This window comes from Anabrus simplex, chromosome 1 (genome assembly GCF_040414725.1).
Source record: "Anabrus simplex isolate iqAnaSimp1 chromosome 1, ASM4041472v1, whole genome shotgun sequence".
Taxonomy (NCBI): Eukaryota; Metazoa; Arthropoda; class Insecta; order Orthoptera; family Tettigoniidae; genus Anabrus; species Anabrus simplex.
The window spans coordinates 1,574,570,805-1,574,595,190 of record NC_090265.1 but is presented as its reverse complement, the minus strand read 5'-3'; the positions used below and the strand labels follow the sequence as shown (position 1 = coordinate 1,574,595,190).

At 38.2% G+C, this 24,386-nt stretch overlaps 1 protein-coding gene across 1 annotated transcript in view; it reads left to right on the top strand.

Moving 5' to 3' along the window:
* The window catches only part of LOC136858544 (collagen alpha-1(V) chain), a 394,943-nt gene that overhangs the window by 330,884 nt on the left and 39,673 nt on the right, over window positions 1–24,386 (top strand). Inside the window, exons 22-26 of the mRNA XM_067138158.2 lie at window positions 5,545–5,814; window positions 8,293–8,454; window positions 11,243–11,458; window positions 12,533–12,756; window positions 21,634–21,884. Coding sequence (XP_066994259.2) covers window positions 5,545–5,814; window positions 8,293–8,454; window positions 11,243–11,458; window positions 12,533–12,756; window positions 21,634–21,884 — 1,123 coding nt within the window. The remainder of the gene's footprint in view (window positions 1–5,544; window positions 5,815–8,292; window positions 8,455–11,242; window positions 11,459–12,532; window positions 12,757–21,633; window positions 21,885–24,386) is intronic.

Below are 24,386 nucleotides of genomic sequence, written 5' to 3'. Positions count from 1 at the left end.
GAGTTGAAGAAAAGCTATCTGTTACACTAAGGTAAGTTTATTTATAATTTATAATTCATTAAATACAAGATTAAAGAAAAAATCCAGCTTTGCTGATATTTAGCATACATTAAACGAAGTGTCCTTTCATAAATCACAATTGAAGGAATGAGAGCACAGAATCGCCGGAACTTAAAATACCCTCAGTGTCAGCTGGAGAAAATACAGTATCACTTCTTGGAGACAACATTGATTGGTTAGTTGACTGCGATGGAGATATAGCGGACACGGGGTTCAAATTTCTTTCGGGTAAAATCGGCTGCATTGGACCTTGTGAAGTTGAGGGAAGGTTTCTTATTGCATGATACACAGAAGGCTGGTTTACATGTGGTTAGTTGACTAAGTTTTTGCCATCGGAGAGATAACTTTGCAGTAACTGCATGACTTGAATTTGGAAAGCCAATGACGCAAAAGGATTTAACGCTTTCATTTTGGGCAGAAGTGACAGTAAAAATAATTTATCAGCGTCATTGTCTTGTGACGGCATTTGAGGTTCATTAGTCGATTGGTTCTTTAACAAGTTGATCATTTATACTTCAAAACTCTCCTTTATGGCACGTGTGACTCTTGGCATTACTGCGGGTACTGAGTTATCTTCCGGATCTTGCTCACCATTGTCACTTCTTTCGGCATTATTTCCTTCCTCTGACCCAGTGGTCCTAGAAGAATAAGTACAACACCTTAGTAAATAATGAAAATAAATATATAAAAGAATGTGGTTTTTCAATACATTTTGCAGACAATTTTCAGTTGTGGGAAGAAGAAATGACATCTGTTGATGATAAACATAAGGCTTTCTCTTTGAAGCACCACTCCCACTTTTCAATACCTTGGTTTTCACCGGGCGAGTTGGCCGTGCGCGTAGAGGCGCGCGGCTGTGAGCTTGCATCCGGGAGATAGTAGGTTCGAATCCCACTATCAGCAGCCCTGAAGATGGTTTTCCGTAGTTTCCCATTTTCACACCAGGCAAATGCTGGGGCTGTACCTTAATTAAGGCCACGGCCGCTTCCTTCCAACTCCTAGGCCTTTCCTATCCCATCGTCGCCATAAGACCTATCTGTGTCGGTGCGACGTAAAGCCCCTAGCAAAAAAAAAAAAAAAACCCTTGGTTTTCAGGGATCTGAAATAAGTATCCTTTATGGTTTTCCATTTTTTGAATTTCTTTACCTAAAACATCAAGCAAACAAGTACAGTAATAGGTATACACTGAGTTACAGTAATGTTGGCGAATGTAAGTTTATAAAGAACCACTAAAAAGATCTTGGGATTGCCCAAAATTTCTTAAAGCATGTCCTATAGGAATTATCAAAGACTTTTTCAGTATTCCGCATCATCATGATCATCTCTACTTCAATTGAATCTATGAAATATCAAGGCTTCCAATTTTAACGGTTTTTTGGTAGGAATTTTGTGTATTTCCAATATCCTTAAGCAAGCTCTCGTTCTATGTTTTGGAAAGTAATATTTTCAATTATTTTAGCACGGGAAAGAAATTACTATTTTATTTCAGGACCCCTGTGGTCACTCATTTTGTATGAGCTGATGCCATTTCCTTGGATAAATAAAATAATAGTGTTTAATTACTTTCAGATATCTGGCTACAGGATGTTCCTTTCGATCACTGCACTTCCAATACCGCACGGGCCGTAAAACAATACGGAACATTGTTAAAGACACGTGTGAAGCTTTATGGAACAGATTAGTTAGTGACTATACGAAACAACCAACAGAAGAGGACTGAATTAAAATAGAAATAGAACAAAGGATTATTTTCCACATTGCTTGGGCGCAATCTATGGAAAGCATATTCGTCTAGTGAAAACATCTTTAAGGGAAGCAATTTTTGTTTACGAAAGTTATTTTTCGATAGTGTTAATGGCTGTGGCAGATGCAGAATACTGCTTTTTTTTTTTTACATAAATGACGAATCTTACGGAAGGTTACATGACTCAAATGTGCTGAAATCCTCAACTTTTGGGCAACAATATTGTACTTGGGTAATTTAAATATGACTAAGCGAAGATCAATATCAAGTAATTCAGTAGTCCCTTGCCCTTTTGTTTTTGTGGCTGACGAAGCTTTTGCGCTAAGCACAAACATACTGAGACCATTTCCTAAAATATCACTTACTGCAGAAAAGAGGTTCTTTAATTACAGACTCTCTAGAGCCAGACGTTATGTGGAGTATGCATTTGGGATCATGTCTAATAAATGGAGAATTTTACATCGTCCTTTGGATGTTGACATTGAATTTGCTGATTGTATTGTAAAAGCGTGCTGTATTCTGCATAACTTTGTTAGACGAAGAGATGGATACAATTTTGAAGAAAGTTTGACGTGTGAAATGGAAAGTATACCCGCACAAGGTTTGAGAGCTACAACACATAGTATTAAACAAGGAACACGTTTATGAATTACTTTTGTTCTGATGAGGGATCAGTTCCTTGGCCAAACAAGTATGCCTAAGTTAAAGATTGTAGAAACATAAACATAAATGGAGACATTGTTAGTTTAGGACTATACATTAAAATTGTGGTGTTAAGGTTGAAATGAAGAAAAACAAAATACTGAAGTATAATTTGTAGATCAAACGATCACATTTTAATATAAGGTAAACAGTAATGTTAAAGAATTTACCGGATGTAATTTGTTAGTAAATTCTTAAGAATGGCATGCAATGTTCTCTTATTTACTTACCTATGTCATTTTGTTGCTTGTCATCCAATGTCTGGTACAATTCACCGACGGTGGCCTCAGTGACTTTCTTCCAGACTTCAATTTTTGCACTCCTGATCTTATAATTGTCATTCGCAGGGTTATAGAGAACAAGATATTTTTCAATTTCCATTATTAGTAATTCACCATCAACCTCCATTGAAACAAGCAAATACAGCTAAACACAACACAACACAACTGAAGAGGAGCGCAGTGTCCAACAGCGAGGTTCGCAGTAAAATACTGCCAGTGGAGCCAGAGCACGGACAGGAAATTACTGCAAGTAAATGGAACCCGTCCTATTTCTCGGCAGTACGACCTTGAAACTGCTGCCGCCATTCGTACTGCCGCAGTAAAATACTGCCATTGTAGCCACATTGAGTAAAAAGCATGCTTCCCATTTTAAAGCAGTATAATACTGCTCGCAGAAGCAGTAAAATACTGCCAGTGGAGCCCTGGCCTTAGACCTAGGTTAGATCAGATCTCATAATTTTTCATGTGATCAAGTCGTGTCTTTTGAGGGCAGTTCTAAGAAATTTCATTTCACAGGCTTGCATCCTACTACAATCCTTTGATGTTAGTGTGCCGTTTCCAGGAAATATGTAAGGATGGGAATGAAATATGACTTGTTCAGGATCACACTGTCAGAATTTGAATGAAGGTTCCACCTATTCAATACTAAATATCGTACTAGATATTAGTTTACAACATGTTATTTATTTATTTATTCATAGTGCCGGTTTTGACACGTAAGAGTGTCATCTCCAGCCTAAAATTGCAAACTGGGTGAGTAACATATTGCTATAAACAATATACGTACAATGTGATATAAAATACATATAGTGACAATTTCACACTTAAAAATGGAACGTAGGTAAAATAGATGGTGGTATGTTGCGACGCATTACAAGCATTATAGTCTATTGTGGTTGTGAAACCGTTGATGATGTTACACATTCAGTGTTGGGTTGATGATATGTGAGTTTAAAATCTTGATGTACACATTAAAATGTCGAAGTAAAATTGAAGTCTACTTCTCTGTTGATATTGGTGGAGATATAAGTTAAAATCCAGTAGTCTATATAATTAACAAGGTCTTCTGATAACTATTTGTTTGTAGCCAGCACATAATAGTTGATTATGGTTTTTAGTTAGACTAAAATTTTCTCAGTTCATTGTGGATAGTGAAGCCTAAAAAGAAAAAGGAAAACTTAGTTAGATGAAAAGATTACTTAAAATGGGGCAAGACAAGTTCGTGGTCGTGTGTGATGAAATATGGGACTCACCTTGTGCAGCGTGCTTGATGTTTGCTGTGTGAAGAAGAGATGTATGACTTACCCATGCCTACACACACTCAGTCCACATTTATAATGTCCAATGATGGACATACCACATAGTCGGGCATCTCATCTTCTTACCCCAAGTTTTCCTAGCCCAAGGACTGCAACATTTTTGTAACACTGTTCTTTCATCAGAAGTCTGTCTGTCCGTATGTTAGAACATCAGCCCTGAGGCTGGATGGATCATCAAATAGCACCACCAGAGGTTATACAGGTATGGGGAAACTGCAAAAACCGATGGCGACACTGAAATGAGGCATGCTAGGCAAGCTGAGGGCTGAGGTAGTTTGCCATTGCCACCCAGAAAAATTAAACTGTTTTCCTTTGAATCTTTTCCAGTTTTCAGATCAAGTAATCCTGGTGAGAGTCCCATTCACTGGAACCATGTCCTAATCGAAGTCTTACCAATTTATATGTCCTCTCTTTAACATCCTTACTACAATTCCTAATTACCCTCATAACCATATGAAGAGATCTGAAACCTTCATTTTCAATCCTGTTTATGTGATTAACCCAATAAAGGTCATCCATAGTACTAACACCTAGGTACTTACAGTAATTTCCATCATGTAAGAGGACTTCTCCTCGTTAATCACAATCCTGTTCCTTATTAATTACTCTATACTATATAACATCATCCACAAAAAGCCTTATTTCTGATTCAAGTTCTTTATTCATATCATTTATATACATAAGTAGACATAAAGGTCCTCATGGAAAACCCTTCTTTATTATTAATGGATCAGATGATGCTGTATCTACTCTAATTCTCTGAGATCTGTTTTCTAGATATTTAGCTGCCCATTCAATCACTTTGTCTGATCCAATAGCCCTCATTTCTGTCAGTAGTCTCCCATGATCTACCCTATCCAAAGCCTAAGATATGTCAATAGTGATGCAGCCCATTTGACCTCTGATCTTCTGAATCTGAAATATCTGAAATATTTTGCAGGAATCCCACAAGTTTAGCCTCACAGGAATAACCCTTCCTAAACCTGAACTGCTTTCTGTTGACATTTTAATTGTAAACAGTTAATTCTCTTGGCTCAGGGGTTGCTGTCTCCAACATTCCTGCAACTCGCACATCACGCACATCATCCTCTACCACAATAACATGGACACATGGCACACGCCATCCACCCTTATCAGAAGACTGCCTTACAAGGACTGCATCTGTCTGTAATCACCATAAGAAATTAAATTCTCAGTTATCTTGCACAAATGATTTGAAAATATTGACATTAGGATATTGAAAATATTTTTGTCAATGATGTCATTTTCATAGCATGCAGTTCTGTTGCCTCTTTTTTGGTAGTGGCAATTCACTATAATTTCTGTGAAAACCTTCAAAATAACTAGGGATCCAAGCCAGTAAATAATGGGGATCCCTTGAGTCCTCTTTCTTAATATCATACTTTGAAACAAACCATCTTCATTTTTCTATTTTCAGGGAGAACGAGGTCCACCTGGACCAAAAGGAGAAGAAGGGAAAGCTGGTGTGCAAGGACCTCCAGGACCTCGAGGACCTGTTGGTCCAGAAGGTCCAAAAGGTAGTCCAGGTCCACCAGGTTTCCCGGGTACAGCTGGTGAACCAGGACCAGTAGGTCCCAAAGGTGATACAGGAAAAGATGGAGATGATGGACGACCAGGAGATCCAGGACCCCCAGGAGAGGCAGGACCTCCAGGCAAAATGGGACTTATTGGATCACCAGGAAAGCCAGTAAGTGAAAGAGTACATGTCGTCTAAATTTTTTTGGGTCTTCCTCTTGAGATAAATATAATTTAAGCTTATTCTTACATATAATCAAGAAGAAAGTCCAGCCTTAAGCACCAGGCAGTAGTCCAATCAGTATTGAAATAGCCTTCTGCAAGATGTTGTGATAGAATTACTTTTCTTAATTATTTATTTATTATTTAGCATATGATGCATACGTGACAATCTCTTACATACTAATTTTATACAGCTATATTTAATATTTTTGACCCTATGCAGACACTACCCAAAGTATTCTGTATAGTGTGTTCATATTGTATAATACACAGTCTGTCATTTTTGGAAGCTAGGAATGGGAAAGTTGTTTCTGAATATTTTAGGCTGCCAGGGAAAATGAGTAAAGTCAGAAAATGACATACTCTTCTCTTCTAGATAGATATTAACATATTTACTTGTACTGTACTGTTAGGACCAAATGAAATATTGTACACATAGTTTCTTATTCTTTTCTTCATGGGGCCTCTAAATATTAGTTCCTAATGAGTGTCGATCTCTAAGATCTTTCGCTACCATGTTTTTCCTTCATTACCGCCTAGATATACCTGCTCCCTTCACAAAGCTGCAGGTTGTTCTTATTGGGTCTTCTTGGATTTTTTTCTCTCTCTTCACCTGGTAGTCCTAGAGTGGAGAGTCTGATTCTACCCAGCGCCTCACATTCGAAAAGTATGTGTTCACCTGATTCCTCTGCTTCATTGCGTTTCCTACATATGTTGTCTCTTATTACTCCAATTCTATGTAGGTGTTTCTTCAGATGGCAGTATCCTGTCAACAGTCTTACTACCCATCTTATATTTCCTGTGCTGAGTTTCAACAGTTCTTTAGTATGCTTCTTGTTTGGTCCTTTTATCAGTTCCTTTGCAAGCCTGCATCCTGGAGTATTTTTCCAGTTTTCCATTTGTTTCTTTTGTACCTATTTTCCTATGGAGTATCAAGCTTGCCCATACGAAATCCTGGATACAGGTTCTGGGCCTACAAAATGTGTTTCTGCCCCTTTCCTGGCCAGTTTATCTGCCTTTTCATTTCCTTTTATACCTGCATGCCGTGGTACCCATATTATTTTGACAATGTTGTACTTTGAGAGCCTCAGGAGAAGTGAGTGGCAATACCAGACAATTCTGGATATTATCCTAACTGCCCCAGTGCCTTAATGGCCGCTTGGTTGTCCGTAAAAATGAAAATGTTCTTATTCCTATAGTTCATTTTCAGATTTTCGTCAAGACATGGTGTGACAGCTATCATTTCAGCTTGAAAGACTGTAGTGTGTCTGCCCAGGCTCATTTGGATTGATCTCTCAGGTCTTCCCCTGTTGATCCCTCCTCCTGTGCCATCCACAGTCTTTGAGCCATCAGTCCATCACACTATGTCTTCTTTTTCGGTATTCCATTTGTTGATATCCCTGTCTTCTTTTTTTATTATATGGGTCTTAACCGGTTTTTCAAAGTTGTACTTTGGTATCATATGATCAGAGGGCATGTGTAGAACTTCCTCTGTTATTACTCTGTTGATTTTACGGTGTTCTAGATTGGATATTTGTGCATTCCAGCACTCTGATTGTGCCAATATATATGAACTCATTCTAGCCTGTCCTTTTATGAAACTGCATAGTGATGGGAGGTCTAGTAAAGTATTCAAGGCTTCTGTCAGCGTAGTTCTCATAGCCCCAATTATGGCTATGCATGCCATTCTCTGTAGGCTATCCAATCTACTACCAACTTTTCCTTGACTTACTTTCTGCCACCAGATGATTGCAGCATAGGCCATCAATGGTCTAATGATCATTGTGTATATCCACATTACCATTGACGGTCTTAGGCCCCATGTCTTCCCAATGGCTCTTTTACATGCATACAGCAAGTTCTTGGTCCGAGTTATGTTCCTTTACACACAGTTTAGTTCTGACTTATACTATGCAGACCAAGAACCAAAATCCCTTCCAGGACTCACACCATGGACTTACCTTACTTTGAACATTTTTTGACTTATGCTTATTTTCCCTAGCAGCAAAGAATTAAAAATAAGTTCTCCTATCACAGAAAGCATGGAGAAATAATGGTTACAAAAGTATGGTAGAAGTGGCTACAAAAATGTTTCCAAAGCCCAGATATGAATCTCTCTAATTTGACTTCCAGTTCCTTTCATGATCCTGAGTAGTGTTCATAACTACAATACTCACCATCAAATATGAAAAATCCGATTGCTCTTCTAATGCAAGATGTGGCCTTGATATTCTACTATACCCAAAACATACAAGAGATAATGTTCAATATAAAATTCAACTTCAAAGATGAATATTAAAATACCTGTTTCTTTTCATGCAGTTCTCAGGAATATCAGTCAACCCAAAGAAATGATCTAATATGCACAATACAACATTTGCTGTTCTGTTATTATTTAAGTGAGAATTTTAACCTGTTATTGTTTTAGGGCCCTGAGGGAGCTGCAGGGCAACAAGGCAGCACAGGGACTCCAGGAGAGAAGGGAGACATTGGACCAGTTGGTCCTCCAGGAATGCAAGGACCGCTTGGTGTTCAAGGTCCACCTGGTCCTTCTGGACCTCCTGGTCTCAGAGGTTCACCAGGTCCAGCGGTATGTAAACTCTTTCCTTAATATTCTGGTAAGAAGTCAAACATCACATAAGATTGATCTTCATAAACAATATTAATAGTAGATTACAGAAATTAATTGAACCCCTGCTCTTCCATATAATACAGTACAAAAGAAGTCCGCTATAGCAAGTACGGCATATAACGAGAACCCCGTTATAAGATCAGATTTTGTCTGTTCCTTCAAAATTCCTATATTAAACTATGTATTATCCTTTGGTTACAGTGAAAGCCCTATCACTGATGCATCCATTATTACGAGTGATTAAACGTGCATGATTTTTTTTCTGTTACCGATATTTAAGCACCCGCCATTATATTGTATGCGATCGATCGTCTTCAGTATCGTTTTCTTTTTTACAAAGACTTAATAACAATAAAAATCTTCCACCTTTTTATTAAGTCTTTGTAAATAGGATTTGATATGGAAAACGAAGCTGATTTCTTGCAATTGTTTTCTTGCTATGTCTACTAGCGAGCTCTCTCATAGATATTCAAAAGCGATGTCGGAGTCGATTAGTAACACCCGGCGACTGCTGTTATGTAAAGAAAAGCAGAAATGGAAGAGGAGAACATGTTTTCTTAATAAATACATAAATAACATGATCAATAGCAGTTGTTAACTGTTTAGAAATAAAGGCTAAGTAAATGATTGCTTAATTGTAATACTCTACACTGAAATTAAGTAAGAATGCGATACATCTCAAGATATGGCAGAGTGCATCACTGATTTCAGAGGTTAGTTTATATTTCCTCGCGTCTACTTAAATTTTGGTAAGGCTATTCCAATGTAAATTTGTAGCGAGGAGGTTATCATTTCTCTATGTGCGCTTGAAATATGTTTTCATGATACAGAAATGGTTAGCATAGGTGACGCTGTTTGGAGAAGAAAATTGAAACGTTTGCCACAGAGACCTCTGGAGAGATACTATATTCTTTTAAGAATGAAATTATACGTCTACTTTCACGTAGTACCAGATTTTGAAAAATAACCAAGGTGTAAGCTGTGGTATAGATATCATCTGCAAAACTGCAAGTTTTGAACAAACTGATTGATGTTTCATACTGATTTTAATGTGTATAGAGTTTTCCCCAACTTTTACCAAAAATTGGTTATAACAACAATCTGCTATAACGAGTAAATTTTTTACCGTTGTGAATTCTCGCTATGACACATTTCTACTGTATATTGTTTCCTTATGTTTTGCAGCCCCACTATGAAGCAGTCTTATAAAAAAACATATTTAAATTACAAATAATGTTGGTTTACAAAATGTGAGAATATTTTTAGGGTGAACAGGCTTAACAATCTTTCTTTTAAGTAGGCATAGACCATTTAAAACTACTCATACTAACAAGTACCAGAAACTGAAATTACATAATAAAATGTAAATTCTTTATATCGTAAACTGATTTTCTATTTTTTATAACTATAACTGCTCTCATATAGGGAAATATATTTGACCATTATTATCATCATAATTTCCCCTTTCTACTGTGTCATTATGATTCAGAGAAGGTTCTTTTAACTTATACTATTCTACACCAGTTCTACCCATCATAATGTGCGTCTACCTTCTTCTGTTTAATTCACTCACTTTGGATGACGATGCAGGCCCATCACATCTTCCATGGCCTTCAATTCAAATGGCAGTTGTAGGCCATTGAGTACAGACTATTACATTTCTACTTGTAGTTTGGCTACCTATTCAAGTACCTCTGACTTTTAAGATTTTAAGTATAGCTAATGAATGTGGTTGACCTACTTATATGCCTGTACTATTACATTTTGTTTACTTTTAGTCTTAGATTTAGGAGCAGTATTCCCTTAGTTCGCATGCCTATGCTTCGGGGTAGTGAATATGACTTTATTCAGAGTTTACCTACTTAAAAGTGTTTTAAATAGTGGATCACAAATAAGCAAAAGTGATAAAGTGATAATGATAATAAAGACAATCATTTATGTAAGGTTGACAGTGAAAGTGATAACAGTATTATGGTTGATTTAACACGGCTGCTACAAATGTGTCAAAAAGGACAAGGGTGACTGGATATGGGTGACAGGGGAAACAATCCAATTGTTTGTTCGTTCATTCATTCATTCATTCACTGGTAACTGTAAAGTGTTTGAAATGCTTTAGAATAAGTATCAGGATCATCTTCTGACAGGGCTTTCAGTATTTTTATATCTGGTACCCTCTCCTTTTAGTAATTTTGTACAAAATAAATGATAACATTAGGAAACATTTATCTGGCACCAATAGAAGGAAAACAGGTAGATGATGTTAGGTGGTTTGACAGTAGTGAAGATGAGATTGAGGCTTATTTTTCTCTCTGCGTTCTAATGTCACAGGTACATTGTACTGTAGTACAGATAATTGCCTCTACATCTTGGAGTGTATCACACCAAATTCTCTTTCTGAAATTATTCTACTTTTCATATAGATTTGTCTTGGTTGAGTAAAATCCTCTGCATGCTAAATTAAAAAGCGGCATGAAATTATCCCTACTGTGTGATGATCTGTGATTAGTTTTGTTCAAATGTGTGCTGTACTGCAGTACACAGCTTTAAACATACGAGTCAAGAGACTAAAATCCATTTCTGAGTTAACTCAGAGGCCTTTTAAATTAGAGCTGAATAGGTTAGTACGTCTAAACCATTTCAGCCTATTTTTCTGTACATATTCACTCAAAATTTTCACCTTCCATGTGTCTTAATTTCTCAGTCAATCTCTCTTTGACTTACAATCAATCATAATTTGTTATATCAGGGAGATGTTGGCCAGCCTGGTAAAGCAGGAGCAGAGGGACCAGCTGGCAAGATTGGCGAGTCAGGACCAAAGGGCCAAAAAGGTGATCGAGGTCGACGAGGACCTAAGGGTCATCGAGGAGATCTTGGTATGCCTGGACTGAAAGGAGAGCAGGGTGAGAAGGGAGAGAGAGGTATGAGAGGACCTCAGGGTCCAGAAGGACCAAAAGGAAACATGGTAAGTACGATAAATTGCATATAGGAGAGTATTTTCACATTTATGACTGAGCTAGTGAATGCAATCAATGTACCTTGCAAAAGAGATATTATTGTGATCATCATCATCATCTTAAACAGTTTCCAGACTTAAACTGGATCTGTTGTTGATTCTGGAGCAAGTCATTTAACCAAGCAAAGAAAGAATGAGAGAATGAAATTTATACGTAGTGTCACATACTATTAAAATTTTGTGCTCTCTTCTAATACTTCGTGGAAATAACTGCTGAGATCAGTTAACTGCAGTTAATTGCCGACTGATAGCACTATAGCCTGTTTTCTGCAATGGATGACCACTGTCATCTTACAGCTGAGCAGAGCACTAGTAGATTAGTATTCCTCTAAGCTGAATGAAGAAGTGTTATAGCAATGCAAAGAAAGTTTGAGCTGCATTTCAGGTTCAATGGGCCCCAAAAAGTTTCTTGAATAGTAATCGAATCTGACTTTCAACCTATTAGGTCATGTTACGTACATTTAGTACATGTTGAAGAGATGTTAAGTACAGAACAAAAATGGCCCACTGGTGTCTGGTTGGCCATTTTTGTTCTGTACTTAACATCTCTTCAACATGTACTAAATGTACGTAACATGACCTAATAGGTTGAAAGTCAGATTCGATTACAATGCGATCGTGAAAATTCAATATTCATTTCTTGAATAGTGATCATGTGTTTCTTTAAGTCATGATTTTACATCAATATGAGAAAAGAAGCAAACAACATACAAGGCTATCTGGCAAACTGTATCATCATAAGGTTTGTTGTCCTTAATTAACCCAAAATGTATAGTAATAAGTTGGTTGAAAATCTATTACAAGGCATGAATTATGCTTTATGAGTCTTTGTACTTCTTACTCACTATCAACATGCTACTATTGGTAACATTTCTTTTTTTTTTTTTTTTTTTTTTTTTTTTTTAAGCTTTACTGCAATATATACCATTTTATTCTCAAAGAACAACCAGAGCATACTGATTGTCGTGTTGAAAATTGTTCTGATGATTGCATTAAACATAATTTCTCTACTTTTATTTTTAGGGCCCCCTAGGAGCAACTGGCATGAAAGGCAGTGATGGACCTCAGGGCCTGCCAGGGCTAGAGGGTCCACCAGGACCAAAAGGCTCACAAGGCCCAGCTGGTATGAAGGGTGAACAAGGTTTGGCTGGTCCTCCAGGACCACCAGGTCCTCCTGGAGAAATGCCTCTCTTACCTCCAGAACTTCTTTTCCAAAGAGAGAGTTCTCGAAGAAGACGAGATACAAAGTGAGTACAAGATCTATGATGATCTTGGGTTCTTATTCCTTATGACAAATTTGTCCCATATTCAGATACTGGAGATCTCTTCTTGCCCAAACACTGGATGCAACACTGGATACACCAAAGGATTCATATTTTTTTTGTTAAAAACTAAGTGTGGAGAGACGTATTGAACTACAGTGGATCCTTGTTTGTACATTTCTGAAGGGGAACTACAAAAATAATATATAATTGAAAAACAATTAATATGAAACTACTGTAATTAATTTTAAATTTAATTTATACATAGAAAATAAATCATATTAGTAGTATGTGTAACAAACTTTGATATGAACATTACTATGTTTAATTACAACTGTATATACTGAATTTTTTTTTTTAAATGTCAGTTTTTTTGTTTTGCAGAAGCAACACTGCACTCATATATTAAGCATTCATATGCAATCAGTGTACATATCTGGTCATCACTAAAGTTTTTGATCTGATGTAACATTGGGTTGTCTTCATTGCATTAAATGCTTCTGCCAGAGTGAGAAGCTGTGTAGGTTCCACAGATTTACTATCTCATATTTCAGATTTCATCTAGTAGAACAGCTTCCGTAATCATTTCGTTGTCATTTAGGGTGGAACACACAGCATCATCATCATCATCATCATCAACAAAATCAATAAAATCTATTCCGTCTGAAATTCTTGCCCAGTCATAATTGTCTGGTTCTTAGATCATCATCATCATCATCATCATCCTAAACTATCTCTAGTTTCCCGGTTGTGGTATATGAGCCTTCACCATTATCTTTGTAGTTTTGCCATCAGTTTTTTCTTTCCTGATTCCAGCTTTGCGGTGTTTCTGGCTGTACCTTATCCCAGGCAGTGGATATAAATTGCATAGCTCCAAAGGAGATGAAAAATATTGGTTACAGAACTTCACATGACCATAAAAATTTATCTTAAACATAACTGTACTTTTAGGTACTGCCTCCATGGCTCAGGCAGCAGCACGTCAGCCTCTGAGTACTGGGTTCCGTGGTTCAAATCCCGGTCACTCCATGTGAGATTTGAGCTGGAGAAAGCGGAGGTGGGACAGGTTTTTCTCTGGGTACTCCAGTTTTCCCTGTCATCTTTCATGCCAGCAACACTCTCCAGTATCATTTCATTTCATCTGTCAGTCATTAATCATTGCCCCAGAGGATTGCGACAGGCTTCGGCAGCCAGCACAATTCCTATCCTCGCCGCAAGTTGGGGGCTTCATTCATTCCATCCGTGACCCAGTCACTGACTGGAAAACAGATTGTAGGTTTTCATTTTCATAACAATGCTTTTAGGTAGGCCTTGTCTGTGACTGTGAATTAATTCTTTATACAAAAAATATGTACAGTACGTACAGTAGAAGATTATCTTTGCATTCTAATTAGGGTTTAATTAAACTCACCTATAAGATGTCCAATTTAAGATCCTGTTACCCAGCTATTTGAGCAGTGGTATGTTGAACAAGCATCTTCTGATACATTTGTTTAGTTGCAACTATGGTGTACAAGTCCAAAGGTATTAAGGGAGTTGCATGGGAGGAAGAAGGTGGGTAAAGTGGGGTTAACAAATTTGAGGTGGATATGGGGGGGGGGAGCAGCATTTTGACTAAGGTTGCTTTATTATGGGGATATTTTTTTTCTGGTCTGGAGGGTGAGCGACTTTACATAAAGTATGCATATATTCTGATGTAAAAAAAAGAAAAACACATCATGATTTAAAGAAGTAATACAGAGTAGTTAAAAGATGATGGATGATCCTTCTGGAAGGCGAAGTGTGATTGCAGATTGCCGACAATGTGATGTTTGTGGCTTTCTTTTCCCATCAGAGTGCCGTTTGTTGACTGGATGTTTCAATGTACACTGAAGAGAAAAATCGGTTATAGGGCAAGGGATGAGCGACAGGGTTCAGATAAGAATTTCTAAAGGGGTAAAATGGAAGTGAGTATTTAGGCCGGAATGTGAGTCTGAAAGTGGTCATTGAGTGTTTGGTTTACAGCAGCTTGTAGGTGTGTTAGAACGAGAGGACGGTGGTAGGGGTGAATATGGTATAGGACTATAGTGATGAATCGGATTAAATCCTCGATGGTAGGAGAAGGTAAAAGAGAGCAGCTAGGACTGGTAGGTGAATCAACTATGCGGATAGGTGCGACAAGTTCGGGATTATCAGGAGGAGGGGTGGGACGAGCTTTGCATCTGCAGGCGTAGGTCAGGTGTGCTTCTCCATGGGAGTTACAGACAGGGGATTGCACAGTGTTAGGCCACTTGTAGGTTGGATGTTCTTGTAGACAATGCCCGCACTTTCGGTCGGAGCTCGACACTGGTTGGTGCTGTGAGAGTTGTATGTCAAACATCTTTCGCAACGAGTAGGTTGTGTAGGAATGCATGGGAAGATTCAACTTGGTAATGACGGTGGTAGATGGACCCACCCGAAGCTAGTACCCTGTCAAGATCTGCGGTGGTAGGCAGTAGAATTCGCACCATGTGAGTTGGGCCTGCTGTATTCCATATTCAGAAGGTTTTACGAGCTGGGATACCTTCAGAATGTAATTCAGTTATGATTTCCTCCTCGGTGATGGCTGGATCTATACCACGTACCACACAGCTGAAAAGGCTATGTCTAGGAGACGGGGATGGAGTCCTGAGAACTTGTTGCAAGAGAAGCTAGAATGGAGCGATGGAACCAAGTTGTGCTACTCCGATGGACATACTGAGATTTTGGGCGGAGAGGTCTCCGTTCAACTTGATGACAACACCGGTTGTGGTTGGCCGTATGTCTGCTATATCTTCTCAGTGCATATTAAACTAGAAGAAGGTGGAAAGGATGTTGTGAGGGGAGCAGAACTGCTGAGCTGGATTTTCAAGGAGATAGACGTCAGTACCAGTTGGTGGGGTCTGGAGAGAGCGTGAATTGTTGACAGGACGGTGGGCTCCTGAGACTGTAAATGATTCACTAGCAGAAGGAAGAGGGTATTCAGGTGCAGTTTCCATGCAGAGGGTTGGAGATTGCTTAAGATTGACCTGATGAGTATCTATTGGACTGACCACCAAGCGCCAGATTTGTTGTACATCTTCAGGAGGCGTAGTCGGGGCGGACCTTTTATACTGAAGGCTGTTAGCGTCCCAAGTTGGAGATGGAACTCGTGGTAGAAATCTTTCCTGGTAGCTGGGATCTGCGAAGGAGGACATGATGGCAGCATGGTAGGCTACGGTGGCGGATTCAAGAGAGGCAGCAGAAGTTATTGATGTAGTGGTGGTGCAGGTGTCGCTGGTGGTTGTGATTGTATAGTGATACATGATGATTCACAAAGTTCAATTAGCTGCTCTACACTATTTTTTGGAGACCTCTGGTGGAAAAGGCAGAAACGTCGACAATCCTCTCGGCGAGCTGCAAGCAAAAGATACAGAGGTATGTTGCTGAACTTGTAGGACGAGTCCTGAGGTGAAACCTCAATTCGAGCACCACTTACTCTACCAGTTTAGACACTTTTTCAAGCAACTATAAATCACCATGTTAGATTTTGGTGTGTGGGTGTCAACGGACAGTAACAATAACTGTCACTTGAGTTGCTGTAGTCAATGAAGGATCTTGTGCAGTTACTACTACCAAAATGTTTTCATTCCTCCCCTGAAGGGGGAGGCAGGCCTCTTAGACGGTGACGCCATCTCTCAGGCCGGGAGATTTGTTACGATGAAGTAGATGTTCGGAGAAGGTCAGGGGGTTGGCAGCCGTGGCCTATACTAGAAACTGTCTCAGCATTCGCCTTAGTGCAGGAGAATGGAAAACCATTCTCAGGACAGCCAACGGTTGGGGCCAGCTATGAGGTCCAACCCTGTCCCATCTCCTGAATGCAGAGGCGTAGAACCACGGTAGAGTCTTGACCACCCTCTTCTGCTCGGTTGGCCGGTCAGAGTGCCGAGCTGTTGGACCATGGACCAGCCATAGCCACGTATGGGCCGAGACCCACTCTGCATCTACTGAACTTGTGCAGTTCACACGAACACCAACTCTACGTTGATGAAGTGCAAGGCTGGAGGATGTGTTGAGCAATATTGTCTAATAACAATACAATTTTTCTCTTTTCATGGCACATGCAGGCATTACATTTTTTCAGTTGTTTTGTGAGTATGTTACCAATCCAGACCTGACAACCATTATGGATTTTCCATAATTTGTATGGAATTCATGATATTATGGTATTACGGTTAATGGCATTACAGAAAATTATTTTTTACTGCCCACGTGGAAAATTACACATGTTTAATTTATAAACGAAATGCCAGGTGACATTGTGCCATCACAATGCGCAAAGCGCATAAGTGCATAAGTGCATTCCCATCAAGCCTTGCTTTTTTTTTTTTTTTTTTTGCCTTTCGCGGCTTTGCATTATGGCGCCATATTCATACAGTCACTGATCACGCATGGTTCTTGCTCCGGCTTTCTTATTCCAATTATTTTGTGGTTAAGGGCTATTTAAGTGCTGCAGAAATGAAGCAGGCCTACGATTTTATAACAGGACAGGAAATAAAAATACTGTGCTCCAAAAGTATCGCGATAAATGTACAGAAGAATGGCCGTGTCTAATAACCTCGACAATTAGTACTAACCACGTATTCTGTAGCGTGTGATATTGTGATTTTTCTATCACCCATGGGGGTAAAGATGATTGTAGAAGGCATAATGAATCTGTGAAACACAAATCACATGGGAAAAGTAAGGCAAATAAATCAATAACAAATTTATTTGTCCAGTAGTGGGGAAATAGTGTTACAAATGCAGAGTTCCTATTTATATCGTTCCTTGTAGAACTGTCTGTGAATTACAAGTTCAAGAAAGATGTTTTAGAAAGAAGAATCCTCAAAAAAATTATGGATGCTGTACAAACTGAGGGTGTATGGAAACTTCAAAGCAACAAAGAAAACCAAAAGGTGGAGAGAATCTCTGAGACCATAAAGAGGTGGAGGCTGGTATTTCTAAGACATTTGTAGAGAATGAATGGAAATAGACTTACCAAGCAGGTACTTGATTACCTCTGGAAACAGAAGACCACTAAAAGCATGCTTTTAGACAGAAATAAGTTTAGGTTTTCAAGCTAAAGGAAGGTCTAAGAAGAGCGGAGGAGCGTGGACAGAAGAACAGTGTAAGTAGGCCAGCAAACATATGAAAGAGTATTGGGCAGAGAGGAAACTCCATACAGAAAGAAAGAAATAAGGTTGTAATGTGATCCTGAGTGGTCAGTTCACTAGTAAAAATAAAAATAGAAACACCTGAGAAAGTAATATTTCAGTCCCTTTTCTAAATGCAGTTCTTATAAGCAAAATAACTGAGCCCGTAGACCTATGCAATCTCCACTGATATTCTGGATACCACCTGTTTGTTGTGACCCACATGTTGCTGAATGGTAAATCTTTCATCTACTGCCCTTTTCACTTTGCATATTTCTTAGAAAGGTATGTGACCATCTGTAGAGAAAATATCCTCACCAAGTTGTGAAGTAATTTTCCTTCAGGTGACAGCTTTAGATGACTTTATCATTGGCATTCCAACACTTGAAGTGAATCACAGTTGAATAAATAAAACTTGCACTATGTAAAATGAAACTAATAAGAATGTACAGTATATGTATGATAGTTTTCATGATAAGGGGTGTAGGGAGCTGCCTAGCCAAGGCGGTAAAGGTATGCTTGGTTCACCCAGATGGTTGTGAGTTCAGTTTACCATTAGGAAGTTTACCACTAGGCAAAGGTGGTCAGGCATAGAGCTAACCACTCTATCCCAATTAGTTCCGAGGTTAAGAATAGTGGAAGCCTTTACCTTCCACTCTTCCAAGGGCCTTCATGGCCTATATGGAGATAGCTTAGCCTTTTTTTGCTTTTGCAGATAAGAGTTGTAGAAGGTTATCTTATTTCAAACCGAGTGCGGAACCCTTTTGATGCTTGAGTATTCTCGTTTATTGAAAGCTCGAATGATATTCAGATATGTTGATTAACCGATATAAACATATAAAAATGATTAAATAATAATGCAGAAGAAAGAAAAATGACTCAACAAGTTTCTGAAAATGACAAAACAATGAGGCAAATTTGAAAAAAGAAACCTATAAGTAAAAGTGGCAAAAATGTTATGAAAAAATGACTTAATAAATGTGCATTTCTGTAATCAGGGAACAGTGATCAGGATTTATATAAAAGTTAGTAATGTTGTCAATCTTATGTTAATTTTAAGGACACTTCCTCTAAAGCATAACTTGTCAATTTATGTATTTTTCATCTAAACAGTGTTATGTGGCTGAAGATGTTGATAATATACGAAACATGTACCACTTTTGACCATTAAAAATTGCCTTAAGCAATCATTGTATCGACTAGGTGGAAAATAAATAAATACTTAATTGTGAATCTATTGAAGTGCGATACGGACCATAAAGCTGATTTTATGTAAATATACAACTTATCTTGATTTATGAATTTCATTTTCCATATTGACATTTACCAATCATCATAAAAGGAAAGAAAAATTCCACCTAATCAATACATTTATTTTCTTGTAAAGTATTACAATCTAGGACCGGTTTCGACCCTTCATAGGTCATCCTCAGCTATATCAGAATCACATTTGCATTTCTATCTTATACCTCTGAAAGACCTTCATGATATATTGTTTCATAATTTTCAGTGAAAACTTATCTTAAAAACTTACAAATTTACAAGCGTTGTGTTAAAATTAAAAATTAAAATTACAAAACTTTGTCTATTATATACATGCACATTGGCTGACAGAATGCATCCTTGGGTTGATTAAGCATCTACCTTAGGTATTGTTGCTTATTCTGTTGAATCGATTCCCTTTTTATACTTATGTACAATCGTGAATAGACTATCAGTAAAATTTGATAAATAAAACTTGCGTGATAATTACAATAAAATATCATATTACATCCTTTACACCATATTGCTGGAGTGATATTATTTTAGGTAGAATATAAATGCGTGTTGTCCTCTATAAAATATTTTTACATTAACACACTAATGTATAAAGTCTAATCATTGTACTTTAAAGTCTAAAATACTTATTGCTTTGGATCTTGCGTTGTTATGTGGTAAAATATTGTAACAATTTGTCTTTATATAACATCAGATATTAATAATATTTAAATATGCCGTGTATGGTTGGCTTTTAAGTCTAATGATTAAATGTCAGTTCCTTCTTGCATAAAATTACAAGTTTCATATTATGTTGATTATGTATTGTATAAAACATAAATGTCTATTAAATAGAATGCTTATCATTTACTACAGAAGTTTTTTAAAAACACTTGAATGTCTAGTAATATAGTCAATGTATTAGTGACATTGAAACGTGTTGGCCTTGATTATTGCATTATATTTCCATAATTTGCCTTTTTTTTTTATATGTCGAATGTTGGTCTTTATAGGTTCCATTTGTAAATAACAGCACTTTCCTATAATTGTGAAATGGATCAATATAAGCTTGATACGTGTTAAATTATGCACTATATGTGTGATTCAGTTCTGGCCTAACTTCTGTTCTGGAGTTTTCTCCCATCAAATGCCGTAAGAATGTGATTGTAATACTTTACAAGAAAATAAATGTATTGATTAGGTGGAAATTTTCTTTCCTTTTATGATGAATATACAACTTAGTCGAGCAGCTCGTCTTCTTTCTCCCAGTTCTTCCCAGCCCAAACTTTGCAACATTATTGTAACACTACTCTTTTGTCGGAAATCACCCAGAACAAATCGAGCTGCTTTTCTTTGGATTTCTCCAGTTCTTGAATCAAGTAATCCTGGTGAGGGTCCCGTACACTGGAACCATACTCTAGTTGGGGTCTTACCAGAGAATTATATTCCCTCTCCTTTACGTCCTTACAACAACCCCTAAAAATCCTCATAACCATGTGCAGAGATCTGTGCCCTTTATCTACAATCCCATTTATCTGATTACCCCAATGAAGATCTTTCCTTATATTAACACCCAGATACTTACAATGATCCCCAAAAGGAACTTGCACTCCATCAACGCAGTAATTAAAAGTGAGAGGACTTCTCCTATTTGTGAAACTCACAACCTGACTTTTAACCCCATTTATCATCATACCATTGCCTACTGTCCATCTTACAACATTATCAAGGTCATTTTGCAGTTGCTCACAATCTTGTAACTTATTTATTACTCTATACAGAATAACGTCATCCGCAGAAAGGCTTACCTCTGATTCCACTCCTTTACTCATATCATTTATATATATCAGGAAACATAAAGGTCCAATAAAACTGCCTTGAGGAATTCCCCTCTTAATTATTACAGGGTCAGATAAAGCTTCGCTTACTCTAAGTCTCTGAGATCTATTTTCTATAAATATAGCAATCCATTCAGTCACTCTTTTGTCTAGTCCAATTGCATTCATTTTTGCCAGTAGTCTCCCATGACAGGTCAATCGTGATACAGTCCATTTGACCTCCTGAATCCAAGATATGTGCTATATCTTGCTGGAATTCTACAAGTTGAGCTTCAGTGGAATAACCTTTCCTAAAACCGAACTGCCTTCTATCGAACCAGTTATTAATTTTGCAAACATGTCTAATATAATCAGAAAGAATGCCTTCACAAAGCTTACATGCAATGCATGTCAAACTTATTGGCCTGTAATTTTCAGCTTTATGTATATCACCCTTTCCTTTATACACAGGGGCTACTATAGCAACTCTCCATTCATTTGGTATAGCTCCTTCAACCAAATAATAATCAAATAAGTACTTCTGATATGGTACTATATCCCAACCCATTCTGAGATTTAAACATTTCTGGAAACTAATGTCTACAATGTTCTTGCAGAGATGAAGGCGAGCTAGTTGCTGATCTTAAGCCGGTTGTAACAGAAGCTTCAAAATCCGATGAAAGCAAGAAAGAAAAGAAGAAGAAGAGTGAAGCAAAGGAAGATCTTAGTACAAAGTTCCTTGACATGTACAGTTCTATTTATACTATGAGACAGGACTTGGATCGCATTCGCAAGCCTGTTGGTACTCGAGAAAATCCTGTGCGAACTTGCAAAGATCTCTTTTATGGGCATCCGCAGTTTTCAGATGGTAAGATAATTGGTGCATGTATTCTGAAATATGTAAGTAATGGAAAGGTTTGTATATTATGAATATAATTTTCTTGTATAGAATAATAATAATAATAATAATAATAATAATAATAATAATAATAATAATAATAATAATAATTTTTTTTTTTTTTTTTTTTTTTTTTTTACGAGGGAAGTGTGGGAAATCTTTCATTAGACACTTGTGAGGGTCTGCACTTCACAAGCGTGTGAGATTCCTACTCACTAAAACCCACACACCCTTTTCCCACGACGTATATCTCCGCCCCGGAACCGCTCTCGCATTACTTCAGGGCGGTGTCGTGCTAATTTGTTAGGTTTCTTCTTCCTTATTTCTCCTTACTGCTGTTCATGAGCATTCATATCTCTCTTTTTCTGACGCAGGATGCCTTCTACATATACTGCTATCTGATCCCAAGATTCTTGGTTTCGTAGCATCGCCTGCACAATAGTTTCTGGCGTCAACTCTCCTTGCTCAGTATATAAACATCTTCTCTGAGTTGACCAATGATAACAAACGAAAAATGTATGAAATACATCGTCTATATCATTGCAATAAATACACGCCGAGTCGTTCGCTCTACCTACTCTATGTAGAAATTTACGGAAGTATCCGTGACCCGTCAATAGTTGCGTAATGTAAAAGTTAACCTCGCCATGAACTCGGGCAACCCAATCAGCTAGGCGTGGTATCAGCCGCTTAGTCCATTTTCCTCGAGGATCTTCCTCCCATCTTTGCTGCCACCGCTCCATTCGTTGCCTATAAGCTAGCTCCTTAGCGCGCTTCTTTCCGAGCTCTCCGTGAGTTTGCCAGACTTCCTGTCTCTCTAAGGCAAGTAAATCAATTGGTGCTACTGCTGCTATCGTAAGGACCGCAGGTTCGGATACTGTGCGATACGCGCTTGTAATACGCAAAGCTGATCTCCGCTGTACCGCAGCTATCCTTCGCCGGTATTTTTCAAACTTCAGAGATTCAGCCCAGGCTTCGGCACCATATAGAAGTGTCGAGTGAACTATCGACATCAGAAGTCGTCGTTTGCTAGACTTCGGACCTTTAACGTTGCTCATTAATCTACTCAGTGCATCCGTTGTTTTCACCGCATTATCTGTCACCCGTTTGATATGATCCCAAAAAGTAAGTTTGGTATCAAGTGTCACTCCGAGATACTTTATACTTCTGGATGTTTCAATTTCTGTTTGTCCAATATACATTGGAATGACGGTGGTGATCCTTTTTCTTGTCAAGAGAACAATCTCTGTTTTATGATCTGCAAGCTGTAATCTGTGATTCGCCATCCAATCTTTCACCCGTCGCATTACTTGATTTAGCTTAAACTGAGCCAACTCCAAATTTCGAGCAACTATCAAAACAGCTATATCATCAGCATAGCCCACTAGCATTGTGTCTTCCGGCATCTCTAACCTCAACAATCCATCATATACTATGTTCCACAGATTTGGGCCAAGGATGGACCCTTGTGCTGCACCAGCTGTGAGCCGTTTCACTCTCTGCCCATCTTCTGTGTGATATACTAGATTACGATCTTTCAAATAATTTCTCATTATGCGCATGAGATACTCCGGTAGTTTGAAAGTATTCTGAAGTGCTTCCAATATGTCATTCCAACTGATCGAGTTGAAAGCGTTCTTAACATCAAGGGTCACAAGGAGTGTCACTTTACGAGAGTGATGATTACCCATTTGTGCCCTTTTAGCTGTATTCAACACTTCCCATACTGCATCGATTGTCGAATGCCCTCCTCGAAAACCATGTTGACGATCAGAGAGGTCCCCAGCTAGTTGAACTGCTGAAAGTATTCTTGGCTGCAAAAGTTTCTCTAATCCTTTACCAGCAGTATCCAGCATACATAAAGGCCTATAGCCCCCAGATTTTCCTTTGCTTATTAAAACTAGCCGAGCTGTTTTCCAGCGAACACTGAACACCCCCGATACCAGGCCGCTATTGTACATTTTCAGCAGTAGTTGTGGACAGAAATCTGCTATCAGCTTTAATATCTCTGCTGGAATACTATCTGGTCCTGGGGCCTTTTTATTTCTAAGGGACCTAATCGCTCTCATCAATTCTTCTCGTGTAAAAAGTGGCACATCATCTATGAATTCATCATCATCATCATCATCAGCAGACCTCTCAGGATGATCTGGGAATAATGTATCCACAATATCCTTCATTGCATTTGAGGCCATGATCGGGTTTGAGAAATTTCCAAGTTTCTTCATAACGATCTTGTATCCTGAACCCCATGGATCGTCATCCACTTCTTTAGCCATTTTCCACCATTTGTCGACTTTACTCTTTTTGATAGCATTTCTCAATTCTTTCTTCGCCGACTTATACTCAGCTGTAAGTGAGGTGTCTTCTTGGCTGACTCGTGCTCTCTGTGCCTTCCGTCTAAGTTGCAGACAACGTCTTCTCTGATCAGCAATATCTTTGGTCCACCAGTACGCTGAACGCTTCTTGTCT